The 25,201-nt window shown below is 41.7% G+C and overlaps 1 protein-coding gene across 5 annotated transcripts in view; it reads right to left on the reverse strand.

Moving 5' to 3' along the window:
- B3GLCT (beta 3-glucosyltransferase) overlaps positions 1–25,201 on the reverse strand; it is a 108,706-nt gene that overhangs the window by 26,399 nt on the left and 57,106 nt on the right. For all 5 annotated transcript variants that reach the window (XR_014298089.1, XR_014298090.1, XM_082675862.1 and 2 more), the window contains 5 exons: positions 22,449–22,585; positions 18,271–18,334; positions 12,657–12,776; positions 11,025–11,094; positions 940–1,053 (listed from right to left, as the gene is read on the reverse strand). Coding sequence is in view for 3 of the 5 variants with exons in the window: in XM_082675862.1 (XP_082531988.1) it covers positions 940–1,053; positions 11,025–11,094; positions 12,657–12,776; positions 18,271–18,334; positions 22,449–22,585 (505 nt within the window). In the remaining 2 variants the exon portion in view is untranslated. The remainder of the gene's footprint in view (positions 1–939; positions 1,054–11,024; positions 11,095–12,656; positions 12,777–18,270; positions 18,335–22,448; positions 22,586–25,201) is intronic.

The following is a 25,201-nucleotide window of genomic DNA, read 5'->3' on the forward strand; positions in this document are numbered from 1 at the left end:
GAGGCCCGCGTACCCCAAAAAAAAAAAAAAAAATTAAGATGAACAAAGAGCATCTGAAGGTGAGGTGGCCAAATTTCTACTTCCATTTTTTTTGAAATAAAAAATGTTTTGAATTAGAAAGCCTGCAATCTGAAGAGAAAAGCAGGTATACTTCCAACAATTTACTAATTAAAATATTAATATATATGGATACATATATGAGCTTATACTACATATAGCCCATGTAGAATGTGGTTAAGTGCTCTCAGAAGTACAAGCAAAATGCATCCTAGACCATAACAGACCATAAGCTTCAGGAGGATGGAAACGGTCAGCTTCATTCCTGCTTCCCTCAGTATCTACCAATGGCTGGCATGCAGCAGTTGGGTAACAGTCCTGGCTGGATAAATGGCTAAAATTAAATGAGGAGATGCTTTGTATGGGAAGATGATAAATTAACTCTGGACACCCCATTATGGCCACAGTGATCTATGAAGGTACAAAGAAATCTATTATTAAACTCTATCATAATTGTCATATGCATAATTGTCATGTGTGTCAATCATATCAGTAGGACCGACTGAACACTTGTAAACTTTGTTAGCACTAAAAGCACTTAAACTGCAAGAATTCATCCACATCCATGGGTAAAGATGTGAGGGAAGGAAAGAAAGAAACTTACATGTGGCAAAAATTATACTATTTATAAAATATTTCATTTTTATCTTAATTTACTATATTTACAGAGTAGACATTTTGCCTTTTTTGTTTTTTTTTTTTTTTTTGGTGGTGGGATGGTGGGTCGCCGCATGGCTTGCCGGATCTTAGTTCCCCAACTAGGGATTGAACCCGGGCCACGGCAGTGAAAGCACAGAGTCCAAACCTGGACTCTGGTGGACCGCCAGGGAATTCCCCAGAATGGACATTTTTCAATAAGAGTCGTCAGAACTAAGGACTCACCTCTCTCTGTATTAGGAATTCCCAGATCCACCGTCGGAACAGAACTGTCTGCGTAATCGCTGTAGTATTCGATGTGACCTGCCTGCCCCGCCCAAGTCTGCTTTACGATGGGGACTGAAAAAATGAGAGAGGGGACCGTCACTGGCACGGGCATCTAGGAAGCCTGGAATCTCAAAGTGGCGGGATAACCACCTATAAAGGAAGGGAAGCATTACTTGTTCTTCTTCAGGTGTCTCAAGACTAAGAGCTTGCTTTCTACCCTAAGAGATGCCAACAGCACAGGAATAAAATCCCCTTCTTGAGGCATTTTCACATATACTCCAGAGCCGAGCACTTCTCATTGCTGGTGATAAATACACTGCCTCCATATAAGGATAAATTTTCTAGTCTGATTATACTGTTGTGTTTACATTAATTTTAACTTTAATTAGTTTTTCTCTTTTCCCAATAGGCTGCTTCATTTAAAATTCACAACTGGACTTCTTAAATGCTTTTGAGGGGGGGAAATATAATTACTCCTAAAGATTGGAATATTGTATGTGGTTGTAGCTGAGATGTAAGCTTGCCTCCCTCACGGTGGAGGGGGGACCTTTTCAAACTACACATATCTCTGCCCGAAGATTCTTACAGGACCACCCAACCCTATAAAGGGCAGGACCCTACCCCTGAGAATCACTGCACATGATGGCTGACGTTACTGAGCTGCACTTTCGGAAAATGTGGAAAAATAAGATCGAGAACCGTTGCAGATTCTAAAACTCTATCATGAACAGATAAATTATTTTAATACAGTGAACACGAACAGCAGAAAACTCTCCTGGTTTTCTGCATTTTAGGGCGAGATGCTCAAAGGTAGCTGTGTCTCCGCACCTGACACAGAAATCTGCTTGATCACTGTTTGATATTAATTCACTTGACCAACTATCCCAGTAATTATTTTCTTCTGTACTTTTTTTAAGTTACTATCTGCATCTCTAAATTTTAAGAAGGGGTTTCTGCTGTTATTTTAATAGAAAAGATCATCATATCTAGATTTTATATTCTGTTGACTTAAGAATCTCAACTCTGATGAACCACATCTTCAGTTAATATTTTGAGACTTTATCAGATCACTTATCTTTCCCTTTTTCCCAATCTAAATAAAAATAAATGATATGCAAAAACTAACCATGCAATGCCAAATTTAAGTGTCTAGCTATGTTAGTCAGCAAACTGGGAGAGAAACTCAGACAGCCCTTACACAGAAAATACAAAAGTGCACCATTTTATAGTGCCATTATTGACCAGCTTTTAAAAAAGAAAAAGACCGATGAGTTCTGGACATTTGCTATAGTCATCACCAAATTGCGTATTTTAAGCCACTAAATATTATTTTTATACATTAAAATGCAATTCTTCTGCAATCATAAAAAGGCAGATATAAAGATTTCTCCATACCAGAATGGACAAAGATGCAGTAAATAACAGATAAGATCGCTGAGGGGGAAAAAAAAAGAAAAGAAATCCTTACTCTGTCCAAATTCCAGCACAACAAAAACCAACCTTGGCCCTGCAGTGGCAGTTTGCTTTGCATGTAATAAGCAGGACTTACCCAGACAAGGCTCCCCGCAGCCTGCAGCCGCTAGTGGTCGCACTCTTGGGTAAAATGTCCTCCACTGCATAACGGGAAGAAGCTGTGAGGAAAGGCCAAGAATTTCCCTGGGTCCCAGCACCGGGGTCCTGCAAATTCTGCTTGCACTTTCCTCAGCCTTTAGCCTTCAGATTCTGTTTGCTCTAAGAGCTTTAATAAACAGGACAGGCATTTCTTCTCAATCCTCTAATTTGAATGAAGTTAAAATCAAAATCAAGTGCGAGTTAGCTCTTCACTACACCTAACTACTTGCTTCCAGTTTTCGTTTGAAACAGATGAAACAGAAATGTCACTAAAGGTAAGAATTACTGTTAGACTCAGTGCCCAACACCCCGCACAGGGCCGGGGACATAGTAGGTGCTCAATAAATAGCAGACTGAGGACTGGGTTTTGTCAGAATTCCAACAAAAGGCCAAGGGCTCTTTTTGGAACTAGTTTAAAGGAAGGTTTTATTCTTATCAACGATTCACCCTTTGGTACAAGACTGGTACCACCATTACCAATCATTTGAAAATAGACAAACCATTTCAACACAGTAACGTGTTCTGCGACTCTAACACCAAAAGCATCCAGCAGTGTATCATCCGTCCCCTTATCACTGTAACACCTGTGCATCTGTAAAGCAAGGCTGTCTCCTACAACAGCAGGTGAAGACTATTTGCAACCAGAGTTGATTCGAAACTACTTAAAACTTTAACAATATTGGTCTATTTTATTGTGACTGTCTGAATCCTAAATTGAATTCATTCTATTACTTATAATATATTTCATATTGTATTGAGGCACTAGATTCCTAAAGATATTAAACTTGGAGAAAATACTTCAATATAGTTATGTGATCTACTATCTCATTTTCAATACAGAGAAGCATACTTTCTCCCACATAATAAAACAATAGTGAATGCCTCTTTCCAGAATGTTTGCCACAAGATAATTTAAAATTGGGGCAAAGTAAAAACTGTACTATTTAAAAAAACCTTCTGCCCAGATGGCATACGTCTTCCACATGACTTTAAAGCCTGGAAGCAGGAGATGCATCTCCCTAAGAGGCACAGAACACACTTTTACTCCCAGTGAACTGACGTGCGAAACTGACTACAAGTGAAAATGAACTGACGCTTGAGCCCTGTACAACATCTGCCACCCAATTGTGCATGATCGTTTTGAGTTAAGGAGTCTACTGTTTTCAATTAACAAACGCACCTTTTGTCTCAGTATGACCACAAAGTAAAGCCCTGGGTTCTCTTCTCTTCTCAGGGAGAGACTTAGCGACAGCACCAAGCGTGTGCTCTGATTCCCGGGTTTAGAGATGAGGCATCTGGAAGACGGAAGAGCCCCCCCTCCTGGCTGACCTAACACAGCAGTTCAGGGCAGTCTGGCCCGTCTTCATCTGTGCAGCAGCCAGGGGAGAACCAAACTCTCCTTAATGACTCATGCACTCACTTCATCTAACACGGGGTGTGGCCTGCTAGCCGGCTGCATTTTCATTCAAACCCTCATGTTTTCAATGAGCAGACTGCGCCATGGTACCTACCACACGGAACACGGCTACCACACACTCTTCAGAGTAAGTGTGTTCAGACCTAGAGGAAAGATCACTACAGTGAAGATAGCAAACAGGGATTTTTTTTAATTCTGAAAGGAGTAAAGTGTTTCTTTTTAGGAGCTCAGGAAGCTGTGAAAAGGAACTAAAGGCTGAGCAAATGGTAATTTAACCTCTTTAATGAGAGAAGACCGCAGGAGGAGAAACACCTCAACCCACCGCGAACAGAAACGGTGGCTGCCACGTGGTATCTGAGACCCGCGTGGGAACCGCGTGGCAGGAGGACACAGAGAAAATCCGTAACATTCACTGACAGCTCATGTCACACAAGGAAAAACACATAACCCAGGAGGAAGTGATCAGGCGGAACGTTAAACTCCAGAGATCTTTTCCTTGCTTAAACATAACTTCACATGCTGTGGCAGTTCATCACTTTATGTAATACCTTCAAAGTTTCTTTAAAACCCTACCAACTGCTTGCATGTCAGCCAGCACTGCTGTTCCAATGCTGTCAATATGTATTTCTTTCTTAAGCCAAAAGATAGAGTATATTTTTGCTAACTGTGTCCTAAGTTGCTTTATTTCATCTAAATCAGAATCAAGACACAAGCAGTTATCAAAACGCTTGTTTCACTGTTGGGCAAAAAAAAAATTACAAGATGTAAAATCATTTTTTCTAATTTTGGAACTTGGCTTTATTATCAATTTTTCCAAAAGAGTATGAAAAATGAGTTCACTGTATATGTCCCCTTGCCTTGACTACAGCCTTAAACAGAATGTTTCATCCCTCACCCTCGTCCCTGGAGGAGCCAGGAGTAGGGGCCATGGCAAGGGTCCACCTACGCTCGGAACCAAGGGCAGCGCACACACAGTGAGAGCCTGCCTCCGGAGAAGTCACTGACTGTGTAGCCAGCTCTCAACTCCTCACAGATAAATACAGTCTCGTCTGTGTTTATTTTTTCCTTCACTGTCATTTGGTTTTTGTAACTTCAAGTGTTTCTACCAGAGTGCATACAGAAAGAAACAAGAAAACAAACCCCCCCAGTCCGTGTATTCTGCTTGAATAAAGCAGTAATATGCGAGGACAAGATGGGAATCTGAATTCCCAGCTCAACGTATATTTGAAATCATCTGCGGGTTTGAATTCCTGGCGACCCCTCCTGCTACTGAAAATAAAAAGCCTCCTGCCACAGCTTCTGGCCGCGTCAAAACTGACCCTGAGCACAGCAGAGCATCAACACAGCTATCAAATACTATTTATCAAGCATTAGATTTATAATACATCCACAGAGAGTGCAGCACAGCTCTCTGTGGCAGAAAGAATTGGGGATTTGGAGCCAGAAACCCTGAGCCCCAGCTCCCCTGTTCAGTCTACAAGATGCCAAGCTATTTGTGTCTCAACCCAAAGGCAGCTTTCTCTATGATATCAAGCGAATAAAAATAATGACCACATCGCAAGGACTGTCCACATGAAATCAGATGATAGAATACATGTGAAAAACACACGAGAAAATGTAAAAAAAGATTAGCAGTCAGAAGCAGCTACTGTGGCGTTCTCACTGAAACTAAAATGATTCCTGGGTAATTCTCTGGGCCAGCTGGTGACCGGACTAGATTTCCAAAACGAGGAGCAGAGCCCACTGGCCCGGGCAGGTTTCACTTCCATCAAGCAGAATGGACCTCAGAGCCCCTAAAATCCTGCTGCCTAGACTATCTTTTCAAACAAACAGGTCCAAGTTTAAAAATGGCCTGTCACAGCAGCTCGGCTGTGACATCCGCAAAATACCTCTTAGGTCTCGGGCTGCAGTGATCCCAGGTGCAAATTAAGAGCTGGTTTTGGGAGGCTTGGTTTTAATGCTCCTAACAGGCTTCGAAGATTTTATCATTTTTAAAGAACTTCGACTCAAAATTCAAATAATAAAAGCATTTGATAGATACCTGAAAGGATTATCACAACCTTATGCAAAGTTAAGCAAGCAATAAACTAGATTATTATAAATGACATTAAAATTAGCAAACTTTTTTTTTTTCATTTCTGAAGAACATGAAAACTACAACAGGGATGGTCCCTAATTTTAGGGCTTTACTGTCAACTTGAAAAATGTGTTTCTAAAGAGAAAATACTACCACCCCCATTCCTAACACTGATATTGTACTCCAAGTGCAGCTTCAAGATCAAGTAGATCAATCTGAGCACTTCTGCTTGCTGTTTTTAAAAAAAAAAAAAAAAAAAAAAGCAGCTAGTTCATTTCCCTTGACACTTTTTTTTAATTTTAACATCTTTATTGAAGTATAATTGCTTTACAGTGGTGTGTTAGTTTCTGCTTTATAACAAAGTGAATCAGTTATACATGTGTTCCCATATCTCTTCCCTCTTGGGTCTCCCTCCCTCCCACGCTCGCTATCCCACCCCTCTAGGTGGACACAAAGCACCGAGCTGATCTCCCTGTGCTATGCGGCTGCTTCCCACTAGCTATCTATTTTACGTTTGGTAGTGTATATACGTCCGTGCCACTCTCTCACTTCGTCCCAGCTTACCTTCCCCCTCCCCATGTCAAGTCCATTCTCTACATCTGAGTCTTTATTCCTGTCCTGCCCCTAGGTTCTTCAGAAGTTTTTTTTTTTTTTTAGATTCCATATATATGTGTTAGCATATGGTATTTGTTTTTCTCTTTCTGACTTACTTCACTCTGTATGACAGTCTATAGGTCCATCCACCTCACTACAAATAACTCAATTTTGTTTCTTTTTATGGCTGAGTAATATTCCATTGTATATATGTGCCACATCTTCTTTATCCATTCACCTGTTGATGGACACTTAGATTGCTTCCATGTCCTGACTATTGTAAATAGTGCTGCAATGAATATTGTGGTACATGACTCTTCTTAAATTATGGTTTTCTCTGGGAATATGCCAGGTAGTGGGATTGCTGGTTTGTATGGTAGTTCTATTTTTAGTTTTTTAAGGAACTTTCATACTGTTCTCCATAGTGGTATCAATTTACCTTCCCACCAACAGTGCAAGAGGGTTCCCTTTTCTCCACACCCTCTCCAGCATTTATTGTTTGTAGATTTTTTAATGATGCCCATTCTGACTGGTTTGAGGAGATACCTCATTGTGGTTTTGATTTGCATTTCTCTAATGATTAGTGATGTTGAGCATCCTTTCATGTGTTTGTTGGCAATCTGTATGTCTTCTTTGGAGGAATGTCTATTTAGCCCTTCTGCCTGTTTCTGGATTGGGTTGTTTGCTTTTTTGATATTGAGCTGCATGAGCTGCTTGTGGAGATTACTCCTTTGTCAGTTGCTTCATTTGCAAATATTTTCTCCCATTCTGAGGGTTGTCTTTTCGTATTGTTTATGGTTTCTTTTGCTGTGCAAAAGCTTTTAAGTTTCATTAGGTCCCATTTGTTTATTTTTGTTTTTATTCCCATTTCTCTAGGAGGTGGGTCAAAAAGGATCTTGCTGTGATTTATGTCATAGAGTGTTCTGCTTATGTTTTTCTCTAAGAGTTTTATAGTGTCTGGCCTTACATTTAGGTCTTTAATCCATTTTGAGTTTATTTTTGTGTATGGTGTTAGGGAGTGTTCTAATTTCATTCTTTTACATGTAGCTCTCCAGTTATCCCAACACCACTTACTGAAGAGGCTGTTTTTCCTCCATTGTATATGCTTGCCTCCTTTATCAAAGATACAGTGACCATATGTGCGTGGGTTTATCTCTGGGCTTTCTATCCTGTTCCATTGACCTATATTTCTGTTTCTGTGCCAGTACCATACTGTCTTGATTACTGTAGCTTTGCAGTACAGTCTGAAGTCCAGGAACCTGATTCCTGCAGCTCCGTTTTTCTTTCTCAAGATTGCTTTGGCTATGTGGGGTCTCTTGTGTTTCCATAAAATTTGTGAAATTTTTTGTTCTAGTTCTGTGAAAAATGCCAGTGGTAGTTTGATAGCGATTGCACTGAATCTGTAGATTGCTTTGGGTAGTAGACTCATTTTCACAATGTTGATTCTTCCAATCCAAGAACATGGTATATCTCTCCATCTGTTTGTATCATCTTTAATTTCTTTCATCAGTGTCTTACAGTTTTCTGCATACAGGTCTTTTGTCTCCTTAGGTAGGTTTATTCCTAGGAATTTTATTCTTTTTGTTGCAATGGTAAATGGGAGTGTTTCCTTAATTTCTCTTTCAGATTTTTCATCATTAGTGTATAGGAATGCAAGAGATTTCTGTGCATTAATTTTGTATCCTGCTACTTTACCAAATTCATTGATTAGCTCTAGTAGTTTTCTGCTAGCATCTTTAGGATTCTCTACGTATAATATCATGTCATCTGCAAACAGTGACAGTTTTACTTCTTCTTTTCGGATTTGGATTCCTTTAACTTCTTTTTCTTCTCTGATTGCTGTGGCTAAAACTTCCAAAACTATGTTGAATAATAGTGGTGAGAGGGGCAACCTGTCTTGTTCCTGATCTTAGTGGAAATGCTTTCAGTTTTCCACCATTGAGAACAATGTTGGCTGTGGGCTTGTCATAAATGGCCTTGAGGTAAGTTCCCTCTATGCCTATTTTCTGCAGGGTTTTTATCATAAATGGGTGTTGAATTTTGTCAAAAGCTTTCTCTGCATCTACTGAGATGATCATATGGTTTTTCTCCTTCAATTTGTTAATATGGTTTATCACATTGACTGATTTGCATATATTGAAGAATCCTTGCATTCCTGGGATAAACCCCACTTGATCGTGGTGTGTGATCCTTTTAATGTGCTGTTGGGATTCTGTTTGCTAGCATTTTGTTGAGGATTTTTGTATCTATGTTCATTAGTGCTACTGGCCTGTAGTTTTCTTCTTTTGTGACATCTTTGTCTGGTTTTGGTATCAGGTTGATGGTCACCTCATAGAATGAGTTTGAGAGTGTTCCTCCCTCTGCTATATTTTGGAAGAGTTTGAGAAGGATAGGTGTTAGCTCTTCTCTAAATTTTTGATAGAATTCGCCTGTGAAGCCATCTGGTCCTGGGCTTTTGTTTGTTGGAAGATTTTTAATCACAGTTTCAATTTCAGTGCTCATGATTGGTCTGTTTTTATCTTCTTTTTCTTCCTGGTTCAGTCTTGGAAGGTTGTGATTTTCTCAGAATTTGTCCATTTCTTCCAGGTTGTCCATTTTTGGCATATAGTTGCTTGTAGTAATCTCTCATGATCCTTTGTGTTTCTGCAGTGCCTTCACACTTTTTTAATGAAAAGTATTTGTCAAAAACCATCCTACACTGCCAATGCAGGGGGCACGGGTTCAACCCCTGGTCCAGGAAGATCCCACACAATGTGGAGCAACTAAGCCCATGCACCACAATTACTGAGCCTGTGCTCTAGAGCCCACGAGCCACAACTAATCAGCCTGCACGCTGCAACTACCAAGCCCACGTGCCACAACTGCTGGAGCCTGCGTGCTCTAGGGCCCCTGTGCTGCAACTGCTGAGCCCGCATGCTGCAACTACTGAAGTCCGCATGACTAGAGCCCGTGCTCCACAAGAGAAGCCACTGCAATGAGTAGCCCGCACACCGCAACAAAGAGTAGCCCCCCTCGCAGCAACTAGAGAAAGCCCACACACAGCAACAAAGACCCAAAATGCAGCCAAAAATATATATATAAATAAATAAAAGAAACTTAAAAAAAAAAATCCTTCAGAGCCCTTACAGATTATGAAAAAGACAAAAGAATATTAAATCTAGGTTAAATTTATGATAAATGAAATTTTTAAGTGCTATATTGAGTTTTGATAGTATTTTAGGACTCATATAATGAATGTATATGTTTATTTAGGCTGATTTAATAGGACTTAGCATTTATCATGACTATTTTAGGTAACCATGAAGGTTTATAGTAAATGTACTTTAAAGATAGTGTTGACTATAACAAGATTTGAATTTATGTCAGTGTCTAAAACACTTTAATCCCAAATTATAATTTTCTTTTATTTGGAAAATATGATCCCCTTTAAAATATAATTTGTAAATATATTATCACATAAATTATATAAATGAACTCCCCACATAGCTCTAATCCCACAAAAAAAGACAGCTGGTTTAGAAATCTCTCCTCTATAAATATCACACACTTGGTGAAATTGAGTCTGTTCATGGAAAAAATTAAAATATGTGCTAAAATTAGAAAATGCAAAAGACTGTCTAACCTTCAATTTCAGAAAAGTGCTGCTTGAAATAAGGTGAAAAAAGAGATAAATTATGTATTTATATTTAAGGTAGGCTTTTTAAAAAATAGTATCATAATAACTTAGTAGAATCCTGAAATGAAGCCAACAATTTGAATAAAAACAACATTCATCTATCAATACATGCAGGATTTCCTTAAGAAGGAACCATTGCTTGTAAGGCACATTTTTCCTTTTCTCTATATATCTACATGTGAGCAAATACATATCCTTACTTAAAAGTTCTGACGTGTGCATTTGAAATAAATATAAAAAGAAGGAACAGTGTTAGAAAAACATTCTTTTTGGCATTCTGTTACCCTGAAATCCCCTCATACTCATACAGCTCGGAGACTGCACTTGGACATAACAGGACATTGTTTTGCAAAATGGACTGTTATTCACTAACTGTCTCCTAGATTGCCACAGCTGAGCTTTTCCATTTCCAATTTAAAATACTGCTCTAATCAGTCCTTAGAAGGGCTATGACCGCTCATGTTGCAATACAAAATTGTCTTTTCTAATTGATCTTGGTGATTGAAGTGGTATGATGAAGAATACTGATTAAATAACTGCTTTTACTTCAATGACATATTTGTCATTGTCCCTTTTATTTAGGTTGAGTTTATATCTGGTTTGTACTGTTGTTTTAAAGGCAGTTTGCATTTTTAAAGTTCAATAAAAATGAATAACCCAAAACATACTTCTGTCACCATGAAATTTCTTGCATGTCTTTACTGCAACAAAAATATCCTTCTTCTTCACTGGATTTCCCTAAAAAAAGAAAAAAATATATATGCATACATGAGTCAATGTGTCTTAACTGCACATCTCACATGCTCTCAAGTTCAAATTCACCAATGTCAGGGACATCACACTTGTCTCCAGGATTAAGTTTTAGGGGAAAAAAGGGACTGTAGCTCCGCTGACCACAAAGCCTTTGCTCAGCCAGACCGGCCCCAGGATCCCGGGTCAGCATTTCCACTGTGTCACCTGGACGAGTGTCCTCAGCTCTCTAAACTTCCATCTGCTCATTTAGGGAATTAGGATGATAACCAACCACCCGTACGGCTGCTTTTATTACTACTATTGATTAAGCGCATCACAGGTACCCAGTAAATGTTGGCTACCTTCCCTTTCCTTTTTCCAGCTGGTGAAGATTTTTGTCAAAGGGGGAGAGAAGTAGGGGGATGTTTTAGTGTAAAATAAGAGATGACTCCCTTCTGGGGGCCCAGCCTTACTTTGATGTTAAAGTATTTTTATGGCCCTTTATCGTCTACCCAAATCTAGGCAACAGCGATGTTCTGTCCTCTGCCAAAGGCAGGATAACTTCCAACACTTTGGAGGAGCCTGGAGCCCTGCCCTGGTTCCAGCCCAGGCCGATCACGCAGATGAAGGAGCTCACAGAGGGGCTTGCGGACAACCCACACCCAGGCCGTGGGCACTTCACGGAGGGAGCTGGGTTGGGCGGCGTGTTCTGGCCCCTTTATCGCTGTCTTAGCCCTGCAGTGATACTCAATCCTAATTCTGCATCATTTGAGACTGGTTTATAGCAACACGTAACTGCAGTTTTGTCATGTCACTCAAGGCACTAGGAGGTCAACCCCTCCAGCTTGTCCAGGAGAACATTAAAGAACAAGCAAGCATAATGTCTAAAAAGACATCTCCCCCTCAGGAACTGTGCCAACAGTACAGATTCTCTCCCACTGTTGCAGTGTGTGTGTGTCTGTGTGTACGTGTATTCCTCTTTGAAAATGCAACGCACAGACTTCTGTATCAATGACTTGAAAATAACAGACAACATCTGAGGTAGTGAATATATTTTTCATTATGAGGAAGGACTGTTAACCACCCAGCTGAGTCCCGGGGTCTTCAGGCCCATCCTGGGACTGGTCCAAGGGTCTACCCTAACAAGTAGGTTCAATCTAAAAGTTCTGCACAGTCTCAGGTGAGATCAAAGTGAGGTCACTGGCTGAGAAAGTAAAGGGGGTGGGCTCGAGGAGAAGGCTTAGGAATAACGGGCAATGTCTGAGATTGCCTTGCTAGGAAACAGAACAGGAATTCCAACAGCTACACGCTACATCTTCAACAAAAGCAATGCCTCCAGGCCACACCTCCGCAGCTCTCAGCGCCACTCTGCTCTCTTCCCTTGTGCAAAACAGGGTAATGACAGTGCTCACCTTATAGGGCCAGTATCCCCGAAACATGATATATAGTTCTCACGTGGCACATGGCAGATGTTGGGGTTTTTTAGGATGGAAAGCGCTAGGACAACATTGTGCACAGCATGTATGTTTTCCTTTGACACACGAGGAAGCTGTCCTTTTATTACTTACGCAAAGTGGTAGAAAAGAATGAAATGTGGTGGCACAGGAAGAGTCCGCCCCGTCTGTACAGAACTCAGGCACAGGAGTGAGGGGCGGTCCATCACCTCGGTCCCAGATGTAGAGAGCGATCTGTCACACAGGAAACTGGCATGAATGAAAGCTCTTAACCAGCACCACAGGTCCACAAAGGTATGAAACATCTCAAGGGCAAGCAGACCTGACCTTCTCTAGAGAATGCTAAATTGAACCGCATCAATATGTCAGCATTCAACAGTTTTTTGGTTTTTTTTTTTTTTTTTTGCGGTACGCGGGCCTCTCACTGTTGTGGCCCCTCCCGTGCGGAGCACAGGCTCCAGACGCGCAGGCCCAGCGGCCATGGCCGACGGGCCCAGCCGCTCCGTGGCACGTGGGATCCTCCCAGACCGGGGCACGAACCCGCGTCCCCCGCTTCAGCAGGCGAACTCTCAACCACTGCGCCACCAGGGAAGCCCTTTGGGGTTTTCTTACTTACAAAAGGAGTAATTCCATGTGGAGCAATCTAATCTTTTATTAACCGTAAACAATTAATTAAGAATCAGTATTCTGACCTCCAAAAAATTCCACATTGTCATAAGCAACTTTAGGGAAGCTATTTCAGGGATTCTAAAACATCACAGAGAAAGATAAAAGGAAATATCATGACTCTGGTTTCCTGCAGGATGCTAATTACATACCCTGAAAAACCGACTGGCTGCAAATATCTAAAAATATCGAGATAAAATATTTTTCAAAGCATTTTAAATGTATTGCTAACTTGGCACAAAAATGTGGCGCTTATGAGGACAAAAATGGAAAGTGAGAACCTGAGGAAAAAGGCCACTGAGGGTAGTTTTCCCCAGTAGGTATCAGCTGGGCTCTGAGGATGCCAAGGTTCTGATGCACGTTAAGAGAATAAAGCCCATGACCTGCCCAAGGTGGGGCGTGTCTAACAGCAAAGCCCCAAAACTGGCACTAGATGGAGGGAAAAATCATCTCCAGATATCCTGAGATTAGGTAACCAAAGGCAGGCCTCCCTCATTTGTCACCTACGTGTTCCAGAAACACCTCGGAGTAATTTAAAGTGGCCCTAAGTCAGCCTGAGCCTCTAGCAGCCGGCAAAAACTAATGCAAATCCTTACTGAGGAGCCCACAACCTTAATATAGGATGGGGGACGGCCACAGTTCCCAAGGAACTAAAGTACTCAGAAAAGTCACAAAAAGTAGTACAAAGAGACGAGATGATGGGCAAGAGCCAGCAGACACAGCTTGCTCAGGCCCAGAAGACTTTGGGGATTGGAATGATCAAGCACAGAATAGAAAATGACTGTTTCATGTATTTTTATAAAGAAAAGAAAAACTTTAAAACATGAGCAAAATTTCTGAAAGATTGTACAAGAGAGCAAATTTGAAAAAGAAACGTCTAGAACTTGTAGATGTGAAAAAATACAATGCTTAGGGCTTCCCTGGTGGTGCAGTGGTTGAGAGTCCGCCTGCCAATGCAGGGGACACGGGTTCGTGCCCCGGTGCAGGAGGATCTCACATGCCGTGGAGCGGCTGGGCCCGTGAGCCATGGCCGCTGAGCCTGTGCGTCCGGAGCCTGTGCTTCGCAACGGGAGAGGCCACAGCAGTGAGAGGCCTGCGTACCGCAAAAAAAAAAAAAAAAAAAAAAGAAGAAGAAGAAAAATACAACGCTTAAAATGAACATTTAAAAAAAAATGAACATTTTAATGGTGGGGATAAACAGCATATTAGACACAGCTGAATAAAAACTAGGGAACTAAAAGATGAAGTCCTCCAAGTTATTTGAAATGTAGCCCAGCTAGAAACAGAGATGGGGAATGTAGAAGAGAAGTTCAAACCTCTAGCATATATCTAAAGTTCCAGAAGGAGATAACAGAGGGGATGAGAAAACAGCTGAAAAGACAATGGCTGAGAATTTTTTTAAAATGTAATTTAAAAAAAAATAGGATTGCTTAACAATCCTATTATAGAAAGGCCCAATGAATTCTAAGCAGGATTAGAAAAAGAAGAGTCTGCACCTAGACATATATATACCATAGTGAAACTGCAGAACACCAAAGACAAAGAACAATCTTAAAGGCAGCCAGAGAAACGGCAGATTACTGACAATGGAACCATGTAAGAGTGGCGGTTGATTTCCTAACACAACAGCAGTAACAGAAGCCAGAGCACAGGGGAACAACAGTATTGTGATGAGAGAAAATGTCTCACAACCTAGAATTGTACACACAATGCAACTATGTCTCAAGAACAAAACTGAAATAATTATTTTTTTAATTACTTATAGTCCCTATATATTTATTTATTTATTTATGGCTGTGTTGGATCTTCGTTTCTGTGCAAGGGCTTTCTCTAGTTGTGGCAAGCGGGGGCCGCTCTTCATCGCGGTGCACGGGCCTCTCACTATCGCGGCCTCTCTTGTTGCGGAGCACAGGCTCCAGACGCGCAGGCTCAGTCGTTGTGGCTCACGGGCCCAGTTGCTCCGTGGCATGTGGGATCTTCCCAGACCAGGGCTCGAACCAGTGTCCCCTGCATTGGCAGGCAGATTCTCAACCACTGTGCCACCAGGGAAGCCCCTGAGATAATTTATAAGGAAAAACAAACAAACAAAAAAAAACAAAACGGAGAATTTGCCACCTCACTAAAAAGGAAATTCTGAAGGATGTACTTCAGGAAGAATAAAAATGATCCCCGTTGGCAGGTCCAAGAAGCAAAACAGAATAGTGAGCACAGACACGGCAAATACAGGGTTAAGCTAATACAAATCATTTAACTGTGTAAAGTAAGGAAGGACAATATCTGAGTTGCGGGGTTGAAAAAAAAGAAAGAACAAAAATACTGGACAAAAGAGCATAAAACCTGGGAGAGGGATAATCAGAGTTATTATGCTCAGGCCCTTAGATTTTTAGGCTATTGATTAATCAGCCACTTACTGTACATGTTAAAGTAAGTCCCCTGCATACGAACAAGTTCCGTTCCAAGAGCGAGTTTGTAAGTCCAATTTGTTCGTAAGTCCAACAAAGTTAGCCTAGGTGCCCAACTAACACAATCAGCCATATAGTACTGCACTGTAACAGGTTTATAATACGTTTGCATCTTTGAGAGTTCGCAACTTGAAGGTTCGTATGTAGGGGACTTACTATATTTAAAACAACCATTAAGGAACAGACATTGAGAATGAACTTCAAAAATAACAGAGGAGGGAAAAAAATGGAATAAAAATTTTAAAAATCTAAAAGAAAGCAAGGAAATTTTCAAAAGAAAAAAATGGGAGACAAAGGATAAAATAAAGTGTTAGTAAGCATGAAAAATGTAAATGTAAATTTGCTATATGGTTTGAAGATAAAGATTGTCAAACTGGGAGAAAAAAACAAACACGTCCTCTTTAAGAGAGATGCATCAGAAGAGGACACAAAAGAATTGAAAGAAAAAAATGAAAAACAGTGATGAAGCAAACACCAAAAGAAAGCTAGTATAGAAGTGTTCCTATCAACAAAATAAACGCTAAGGCAAAGAGCATTACTAGAGATAAAGATACATTTACGGAGAGGAGGTAACAATTCTAAACTTGTACGCATCTAATTAACATAGCCTCAGAGTATAAATAGGAAGAGTTGGCAGTTCCACAAAGAGACACTGTCACCACTATCATGGAAGATTTTCACATTCCTCCCTTAGTAAATGCCGGATCAAGCAGACAAAACGAAAGCAGGAAAAGGGAGAGAGGGAGGAAATAAAATATGTGAAAAGCACAATAGATTAACTGATTAATCTATTTGTTCTTTAGTAGACATAAAGAGAATATTACACCACCCCCAAATCAGAGCACATACATCCTTTTCTCCATTTATGAAAAGTGAACATGAACTAGGCCATTAAGCAAACCTAAAAATATTTCAAATGACTGTTATATAGACCCATCATACTAAGTTAGAAATCAATAACAACACACAAATATACTGAGTCACAATGAAAACTGTATTTTTTAAAGTCGGTCACAGTCAAAAAACAGTTTAAAAGCTTCTGCCCTAGAGAAACTCTTGTAGAGGATCATCATGACACATGTCAAAAATATTCACAGAACTGGTGACCGCAACAGCAAAACCCAGTCGCCGCCCGGAGGCCCACTACCAGCAGACTGGGCAGATACACTGTGTGTGGTCCTGGGAGAGACAGTTATACAAAGTGACGACAGTTCATTAAAGCCACATATATCAACACGGATGACTTTCAAATTAGAACATTATTCAGGGTACAGTTCTGTTTATATAAAGGCCAGAAGGATGCAAAACTATGTATTATTCAGAGATACATTCATATGTGATCAAATATGAAGAAAAGGGGGCGAGGGAGAGAATTCAAGAAAGTTGTTGACTCTCGTTAGAACGAAGGGGGACCCTCCTGGGGAGATACTTACAGGTAGCCTCCAAGCAACTGATCAAGTTCAATCTCTTAAGCATAGATATTCTGACTGATCTTTATACCTTTCATGTGTGTTAGAGGGTTTTTTGGTATGTTATTCAATGTTTCATAGACTCCCAAACCTGGGTATCTATACCTGAGCTGACTTTTCATTAAAAATATCTAGACAGGGCTTCCCTGGTGGCGCAGTGGTTGAGAGTCCACCTGCCAATGCAGGGTACGCGGGTTTGTGCCCCGGTGCGGGAGGATCCCACATGCCGCGGAGCAGCTGGGCCCGTGAGCCATGGCCACTGAGCCTGCGCGTCCGGAGCCTGTGCTCCGCAACGGGAGAGGCCACAACAGTGAGAGGCCCGCGTACCGCAAAAAAAAAAAAAAAAAAAAAAAAAATCTAGACAGACCCTGGCTTTCAACTAGTCATTCTTTCCCTTCTGTGGAAAAGAATGATTTTTAACATGAATATTTCTCCTCAAATAACCTATTTCATCATTTAGAAATACTCCCCAAATTAAAATCTTGTGAGTGCCCTTTTCGCTCCTGGCAGGCTACCAGCACTGCTGGACTGAGTCACGATTGGCCCCAATGTCCTAAAATACAGATTCCTACAGAGGGAAAGGCAAGTCTGTTTCAGGCAGTCAGATGTACGCATGAAGAGACCTTCTTGATGATGATTCAGGAGAGATTAATGGATTAAGGACGGGACGCCCGCCACCTGCCTCCAGGATGACTGGTCACAGATGTCTACTAAATGCCAGGGTGCTGGGGGACCAGCTGGCCCAATTCTGCTCCACAGGGTCCAGCACAAGAGACATGTCGAAGACATATGTGCAACCAAAGCACAAAAAAAGACCAGAGGTATTTTACTGACATTTTTGCATGTTTTTAAAAAATCCATCTCTGGACCCATCCACCTAGCTTAAAAACAAAGGATGAAGGATCACAGACACAACTGTTTTCTCCACCGTTCCTTCTCCACCTACGTGACCAAAATGGGCTTAAAGAAGAAAGCCCTCACAGACGGTAGCATGTGCAATTTCCTTGTTGGGAAAATATGGATGTGAATGGCAGAGGGGATGCACCTTTCAGGGAACACAAGACACCTTTTGCATCAAAAGACACGAATTCTTGATTACGAAGACTTTGAACCAAACAAATCATGACCTACCTCATATTTTAAATCTATTGTAAAGTCGGATTTCAGGGACTCGCTCTTCAATCTCTTGGTAAGCCTAGAAAATAGAGACAATTTGAGTTTTTTGAAAAAAACCAAAAAAGCATCAAACAAGAAGAACACATTCTTGAGACTTTCTAATGTTTGAAAACAAATAAAAATATAAATTTTAAGACAAAAATAAGAGTTTAATTTCCTTGAGGCAAAGGACTGTGAAAACACAATTATTTGTGGACCAGGACCGAATGCAAGGCTTGTTGCAAACGTAGTGTTCGTTATTCAACATCTGGAAAATAACATAAAACACAATACGATACAATACATGTCTTTTAAAAAGGCACCGAGTGTGCTGACTCCTGATAATCCTTGACTAAATAATGACAGAGAAAGAAAAGGAAAAGAAAAAAGCCTGCCTGATAGAGAAACAGAAGTTGCTACTTTTCAGTCTCCTACTTTTAATGACCCTATGAATTACAGTTTGTGGAGTTTCCTGGGGGAGAGAGCATGTGGTTTCGGGAAAGAATAACAGTTTCAAGTCATTTTCTTGCTTCAGAAAAGCCGTAATGGCTCTTTTCAACACAGAAGAGAGGCCCAGACCCCTGGGCCCCAGCTCTAGAGCCCCCCGCTCCCCAGCGTGCACCAACCTCCCCCGAAGCGCGCTCCTGGCCACACGGCGGCCCAGTTCGCCCCGACCCAACCTCTACCTGGCAGCCTTTTCTCCAAGACCGAATTCAAGGGTGTCCAGACCTGCCCATGAGAATAAATGGAAACTTCCTTTGCCCCCAGAGTGGGAAGCACAGCCCCATTCATCACACACGGCGAGCCCCCTGCGCCCCCCTCCTGCTCTGCACCCCAAACAGCGCCCACCGCCCGGGCCCAAACGAGCACTCGGTGAGCGATCTGAAGGGATGAGGGCACATCGCAATACATTCCTCCATTTCAGGCTGAGTGAGGTAGAACGACATGCTTACCAAGACCACGGAACTGCCACAGGCTTTACGTTTAGTACAGGGCTACAGACGGGACCCTCGTTTCAATGACGAACCTCCTAACAAATATTTTAACTACAAAGAAATAATGGTAATCTGAAAAGGAAAACTAGTAATCAGTTTCAAAAGTCCTCCCTGAGTTTTTAGCCTGGTTGAGCCACAGACATTTCTCTAAAAACTTATCTCTAATCGGAGGAAAGATGAAGGAGGACACAGGTTATGATTTACGTGTAGTCAGGAAGCACCGGCCTCACGGGTGACGGGAACGTGGCTCGATGGTACACAGCTCGGAAGGAAGCCCCATGGAACCTCTGCTACACTCCTGCTCAGTACCTGCCCGCCGGCTCAGGGGCAGGAGTGGGTGAGGACACTGCATAGAGAGACTGCATTCTCAGAACATTCCTGACGTGTATTAAGAGAAAACTCTGCCCTGGTGTGGAATCTTGTCCAACTCCAACTCTGCTTGGCTGGAGCCAGTTTTCATGAATAAACTCTTTTAAGGTAACTTGGGGATTTGGACTCATGCCAAGTGCCTTCAAAACCTGAGCCAACCACATTCAGACACCAAACACACACACAAAAGAAAAGTCACACCTGGGCTCATCGCCACGGACGAGGAACACAGAACTGCGATCAGCATCCAATGGCACGTGACATCCACTGTCAGGTGGCCACGCTGCCCACACCCGTTCTTAAGAGACAATCAACACCTCTGAACTGTTACCCTAAACATGCTCTCTACTCTTCCTGACTTTTTAAGTTTCTTTCGCATTCAATTCTTGTACATTTTTCTCTGAGGGAAACTAAGAACAATGTGACAGCCACTGATAGAATCTCTTTAAGAGGAAAGAATCTCTTTAAGATGAACACTGACTGACTGAAAACAAATCAGTATGTACACTGACATCTGTAAGTGGCTACGTTTAGCAGCCTGTGGAATCTGCCAGAACCAGTGATGGTTACCTCAATATTACCAACGTCGCGTGGATGAGTCAGCCTCATGGGACACCTGGGGCCTAACCCAGTCACCTTGCAAACAAGTCCCAGTTCTAAAAGTGTGCAGGGGGGCATTCACCCGACTTAAAAGGCCAGTCCTAGTGGTGGGAACTAGGTTTCATTTTTCTATACACCAAGCAAGGGCTATACCCAAGGGCTTTTCAAACGCTAATTTCAGGAACCAACAATGCCAAAAAAAACAAGGCCAGAAATCCCAACTACTTTGCGAAAATATTTCTTCATTAAATATTCAGTTCCTGGCAAGAGAATTTGACATTCAGCTTTCCTGTTTTTAGAAGGCACTAAGTTATGTCCTGATAACACAGTCCTAATGACACAACCAGCTAGACCGGAAACTTGCAACAAATATAGGGCTCCTTCAACTCCATACCAGGGAAACTTCCTGACTCTTCTAGTCCCACGTGCGAGACAGTCAACAGAGCAAGATATTGCAGGACATCTAGGTAAGGTTTTCTGATGGAAAAACAACAGGGGAAACCAGTAACAGTGTTCTGTAGTAACACCTATTTGAAGAAACCATCTTACTGAAAATCAATGAGCGTTTCTCCAAAGATGCAAGTATTTTTTTTTTTTTTTTTTACTGATGCTATCGTGAGGAGATCACGTAGCCAGAGCACCGGGAAATGTTGGGCAGTGTTAATTCAACACTCACTGATGCGGGACTGCTAGCCCCAAAAATATTTTCGGTGAGAAAGTCTAAGAAAGTGAGTGTCATGAAGTGTCTTTAAGTAACCAGTTTTTCTGGTGACTTGAGCAGAAGAAATACTTGAGTAACTATAAATCGTTGCCCTACCTACCAAGTGAGCCATAAGTCAAGGAAAGGAGACACAGTGAATCGACGTTCCCGTAGTGGGCACTGTTGCTTACCCACATGATACAGAGCCTCTCCTTCCTTCCTCTAGGAGAATTCTGATTTTGATCAATTATTCAGGCCAAAAAAGGGGCTCCAGGGTCAGAGTTAGTTTGATCCCAACCGATGCACTGAAGTTCTGGCAGCTGTTAACGGTGCAGAGGATGGTAGAGGCCTGAAGTTGTCCCAACTGACTTTAATTGGACAGGATCCACCTAGAGACTGGGGATAAGTACTTTCATTCCGTGGTTAGAGGCTGTCTCCTGCTGTACATAAATAAGAAGTTCGTAGCCCTTAACTGCCTTGAAAGCACAAAGCAAACCAGATTTAGGGTGAAATGATGCTGTGCACTAAGCCGGAGAGACAGAGAGATCCAGCCTCCCCTCAATAACATTGCTGGGCCCCTGCACCAAACCACCACCCACCTCCGCTTCCAGTTCCAGCAACAATGTTCCCTTCATCCACTCTGCATCCTTTGCTGCTGCTTGCATCTACACTGGGAAGGAGCACTTCCTACACTACATTGTAAGGAACTTTCAGATGTCAAGGGAGCAGTCCAGAAGTTTCAGCAACCACAAGTGACAACCACAAATGACAAAGTATCTACTACCTTGTATTACTACAATGGGCTAAAAAGCTTTTCAGGACTCCAAACCCTAGAAACAGGACACTTACTGTAAGAAATAAGAGAAACATTTTCATCTTTGCAGATATAAAAACCGCAACTGCACTATCAACTTTCCATTCCCTAAAGAACAAAAACTCACGATCTGAACTATTTAGGTTAAGAGGACTGTCAACAGCCATGCTTCTCCTGAATTACGGCTTATCTTCCCCTTTCACATCGAAAACTGCATGACTGTGATTCTCACACCAAGAGCTAGGTATGCCTCCTGCCCAGCCCACGTTTAAACGCGTCTACACGTCCACGCACATAACCAGTCATCATCCCAACCCGAGGCGTGCTGCTGATTCACTTCCTTACTGACAACCAGAGTCACGCCTAGAGCTCACAACAGTGGCCACACCTCCGGGTACAGAGTCCTGAGCACTCGTGGGCCCTCCCCCGGCCTCACACTTGATCATTCGCCTCATTTTGCAGGTGAGTAAGAGGAAGGGCAGAGCGGCCGAGCGTGAGTCTGAGGGGATGAGTAAGTGACGGAGCCTGTGTCCGGCTCCTGCCGCGGGTCTCCCTGCACCACCACCCGCTGCCTCTGCTGAAAAGTTCGCTCAGCTCCATCAGCTGCAAGACTCGGCGAAATAAAAGTTGATTCATACACGAGACGCAACGAAAAGCAAGTCTCATAAATTCTTACTTGTTTACCAGTGGGATACTAAGGGCCCAGCCAGCAGCGAAGTCTGGGTACTTAAAAACTGTAGGATTTTCGGAAAAGGCATAATGGTGAATTATTGTAGATTCCTCGTCATGTAATGCTTTTCCTAAAAACCATTCCTGTTAAATAAAGATATAAAATTTTTTTTAAAAGCCATTTCATGCACGACCAAAAACAAATTGGTATCATTAGTTTTAGTTAAATATCCTGGGTGATAGAGAATAAGCACAGATTATATATTTCTAAAGAATTTTCACAAAAATCTAATTATTACTCATGTGATATGAATATAGCATAATCTTGGTCTATAAAGAAAGTAATTTAAGATCAGATCATCAGGATGAACAAAATGCTAGTCGTCATTATACTATAAACACATAAAAGTGGTATTTTATAGAATATTCCTTATCAAAATACTATTACTGTGAAGAAAACAGTGTTCCTTTATGTCCCACTGAGGTTTGCAAAGAAGAATTTGAAAAATTCCTTCCAGAATCAGTGCCTATTTTATTCATTTATTCAGTCATTCAATTAACATTTATTATCAGTTAACATTTATCCCACGCCAGGTGGGAACAGAGCTTACACAATAGTGGGGAGACAGAAAGCAAGTAAATAAAGTAAGTTCAGATAGTGCTATGATGAAAATAAAAGAGTGACGGGTGACCCTGGAAAGAGAGAGAAACCTCTTAGGAAGTAACAGTTGAACGGAGATTAAATAACATCAAGGAACCAGCTAAGTACACATCTGGGGAAGAAGAGGTGAGGCAGTTAATACAAAGTCCCTGAGGTGGGAAAAAGCTTGATATATTCTAACAAAAAATGAGTGCAGCGTGGCTGGAATATGGGAAACATGGTATGGAAGAGAAGCAGGAGATAGACCAGGGTTCAGATGTCACAACAGAACAGCCTGGATCAGACCGACTCTCCCACCAAGAACAAGTATAAAAGCTGGAGAAATTCTTAGAGCAAATGACTGAGGGCATCAAAACACAACGAAGGCAAATAGGATGTGAGAGAGAAGGGGAGCCCACCCATGGGAGCCCCATAGTCACCTCCTTTCACCCTCAAGGAATCTGCTGATTACCCGAGCAGAGGACAGCGCACCACCAAGGGCAGCAGCTGGGGACTCGTGCCATCTGGCTGCACTGCAGAGACAGAGGCTGGAGCTGCAAGCTGCCGAGATGGTAGAGATTCAAGGGGATCCCACAGGCGTGAGCCCCAAATTCTGCCTGCAAGCTTCCCTCAACTCCTAGGCTGCACAAAAACCAAGGGAAAACACAAGAACCAAGTGGGAAACAGCAGTGAAGTGGCTAAAATCTGAGCAGAGACTTCAGCAGTAGTTCTGGGAGCCCAAGGCTGGAGGGCAGGGTCTGCCGGGGGAAAAGGGTCTAGAAGTAAGGGCAGTCTGTGGCTAGACCTACCCAGACAAGGTCTACAACCCAGAAGAATATTAAATGCACAAGACCAGACCAATAACAGAGGAAAATGAGAAACAGAGATTCGCAGATAAACCAGGTTTTGCAGTTTAAAAAATATATAATTAATATGAAAACAGACGAAAAGATGATGATTTTTACCAAAGAACTAGAATCTATAAACAAGAGTCAAATGGAAATCCTAAAACCGAATAATGCAATAACTCAAGTTAGGAATTCAAGAGAATATTAGACATAACAGAAGAGAGAATAGTGACCTGGAAGGTAAGTCAGTAAAAAATTTCCACATTTATGCACAAAAAAGAAAACAAAGAGGAACATACAGAAAAGAGCTTAGGGGCAACACGGGACACAGTGCAAGGTCTAAAATACATGATGCTCAAACTAAGCGAAGTAAGTCAGAAAGAGAAAGACAAATACCATATGATATCACTTGTATGTGGAATCTAAAGCATGGCACAAATGAACCTATCTACAGAACAGAAACAGACTCACAGACACAGAGAACAGACGTGGTTGCCAAGGGGGAGGCGGGGATGGAGAGGGATGGACTGGGAATTTGGGGTTGGTAGATGCAAACTATTACATTTGGAATGGATAAACAACAAGGTCTTACTGTAGAGCACCGGAACGATATCCAATCTCCTGGCATACCATAATGGAAAAGAAAACTTAAAAAAAGAATGTATGTATGTGTAAAACGGAGTCACTGTGCTGTACAGCAGAGATTGGTACAACATTGTAAATCAACTATACGTCAATAAAAAAATAAATTAACTACATGATGTTCAAAACCCAGAACAGGAAGAGACAGACAATGGAACTCAATCAACATTTGAAGAAACACAGGCTTAGAATCTTCTTAAAAACTGACACAAGTCATCAAGCCATAGATTCAAGAAGCTCTATAAACTCTAATCAAGAGACATATAAAGAAAACCACATAGTCAAATGCTGGTTGAAAAACCTAAGATAGAGAAAATCTTAAAAGTAATTTTGGGGGAGAGGTGTACACATTTCTTTCAAAGGAGCAAAAATAAGACATACAGTTAACTTTTCAACAAAAACAAGAGAAGTTAAAGAATGGAGCCTCTTTACAGGGATAGAAAATTACTGCTGACCTGGAGTGCGACACCTCATGAAACTATCTTAGGTGCAGTGGGAAACCACAGGAGGGTTTTGAGCAGGTGAACAAGAAGATCTGAATTACAGAGCTACTGGATTATTGGGATGGCGAGAACAGAAACCAGGAGGGCAGCTAGGATGCTTAAATCATGGTCCAGGAAAGAGATGACG

This window comes from Grampus griseus (genome assembly GCF_964374135.1).
Source record: "Grampus griseus genome assembly, chromosome: 18".
NCBI classification, from domain to species: domain Eukaryota; kingdom Metazoa; phylum Chordata; class Mammalia; order Artiodactyla; family Delphinidae; genus Grampus; species Grampus griseus.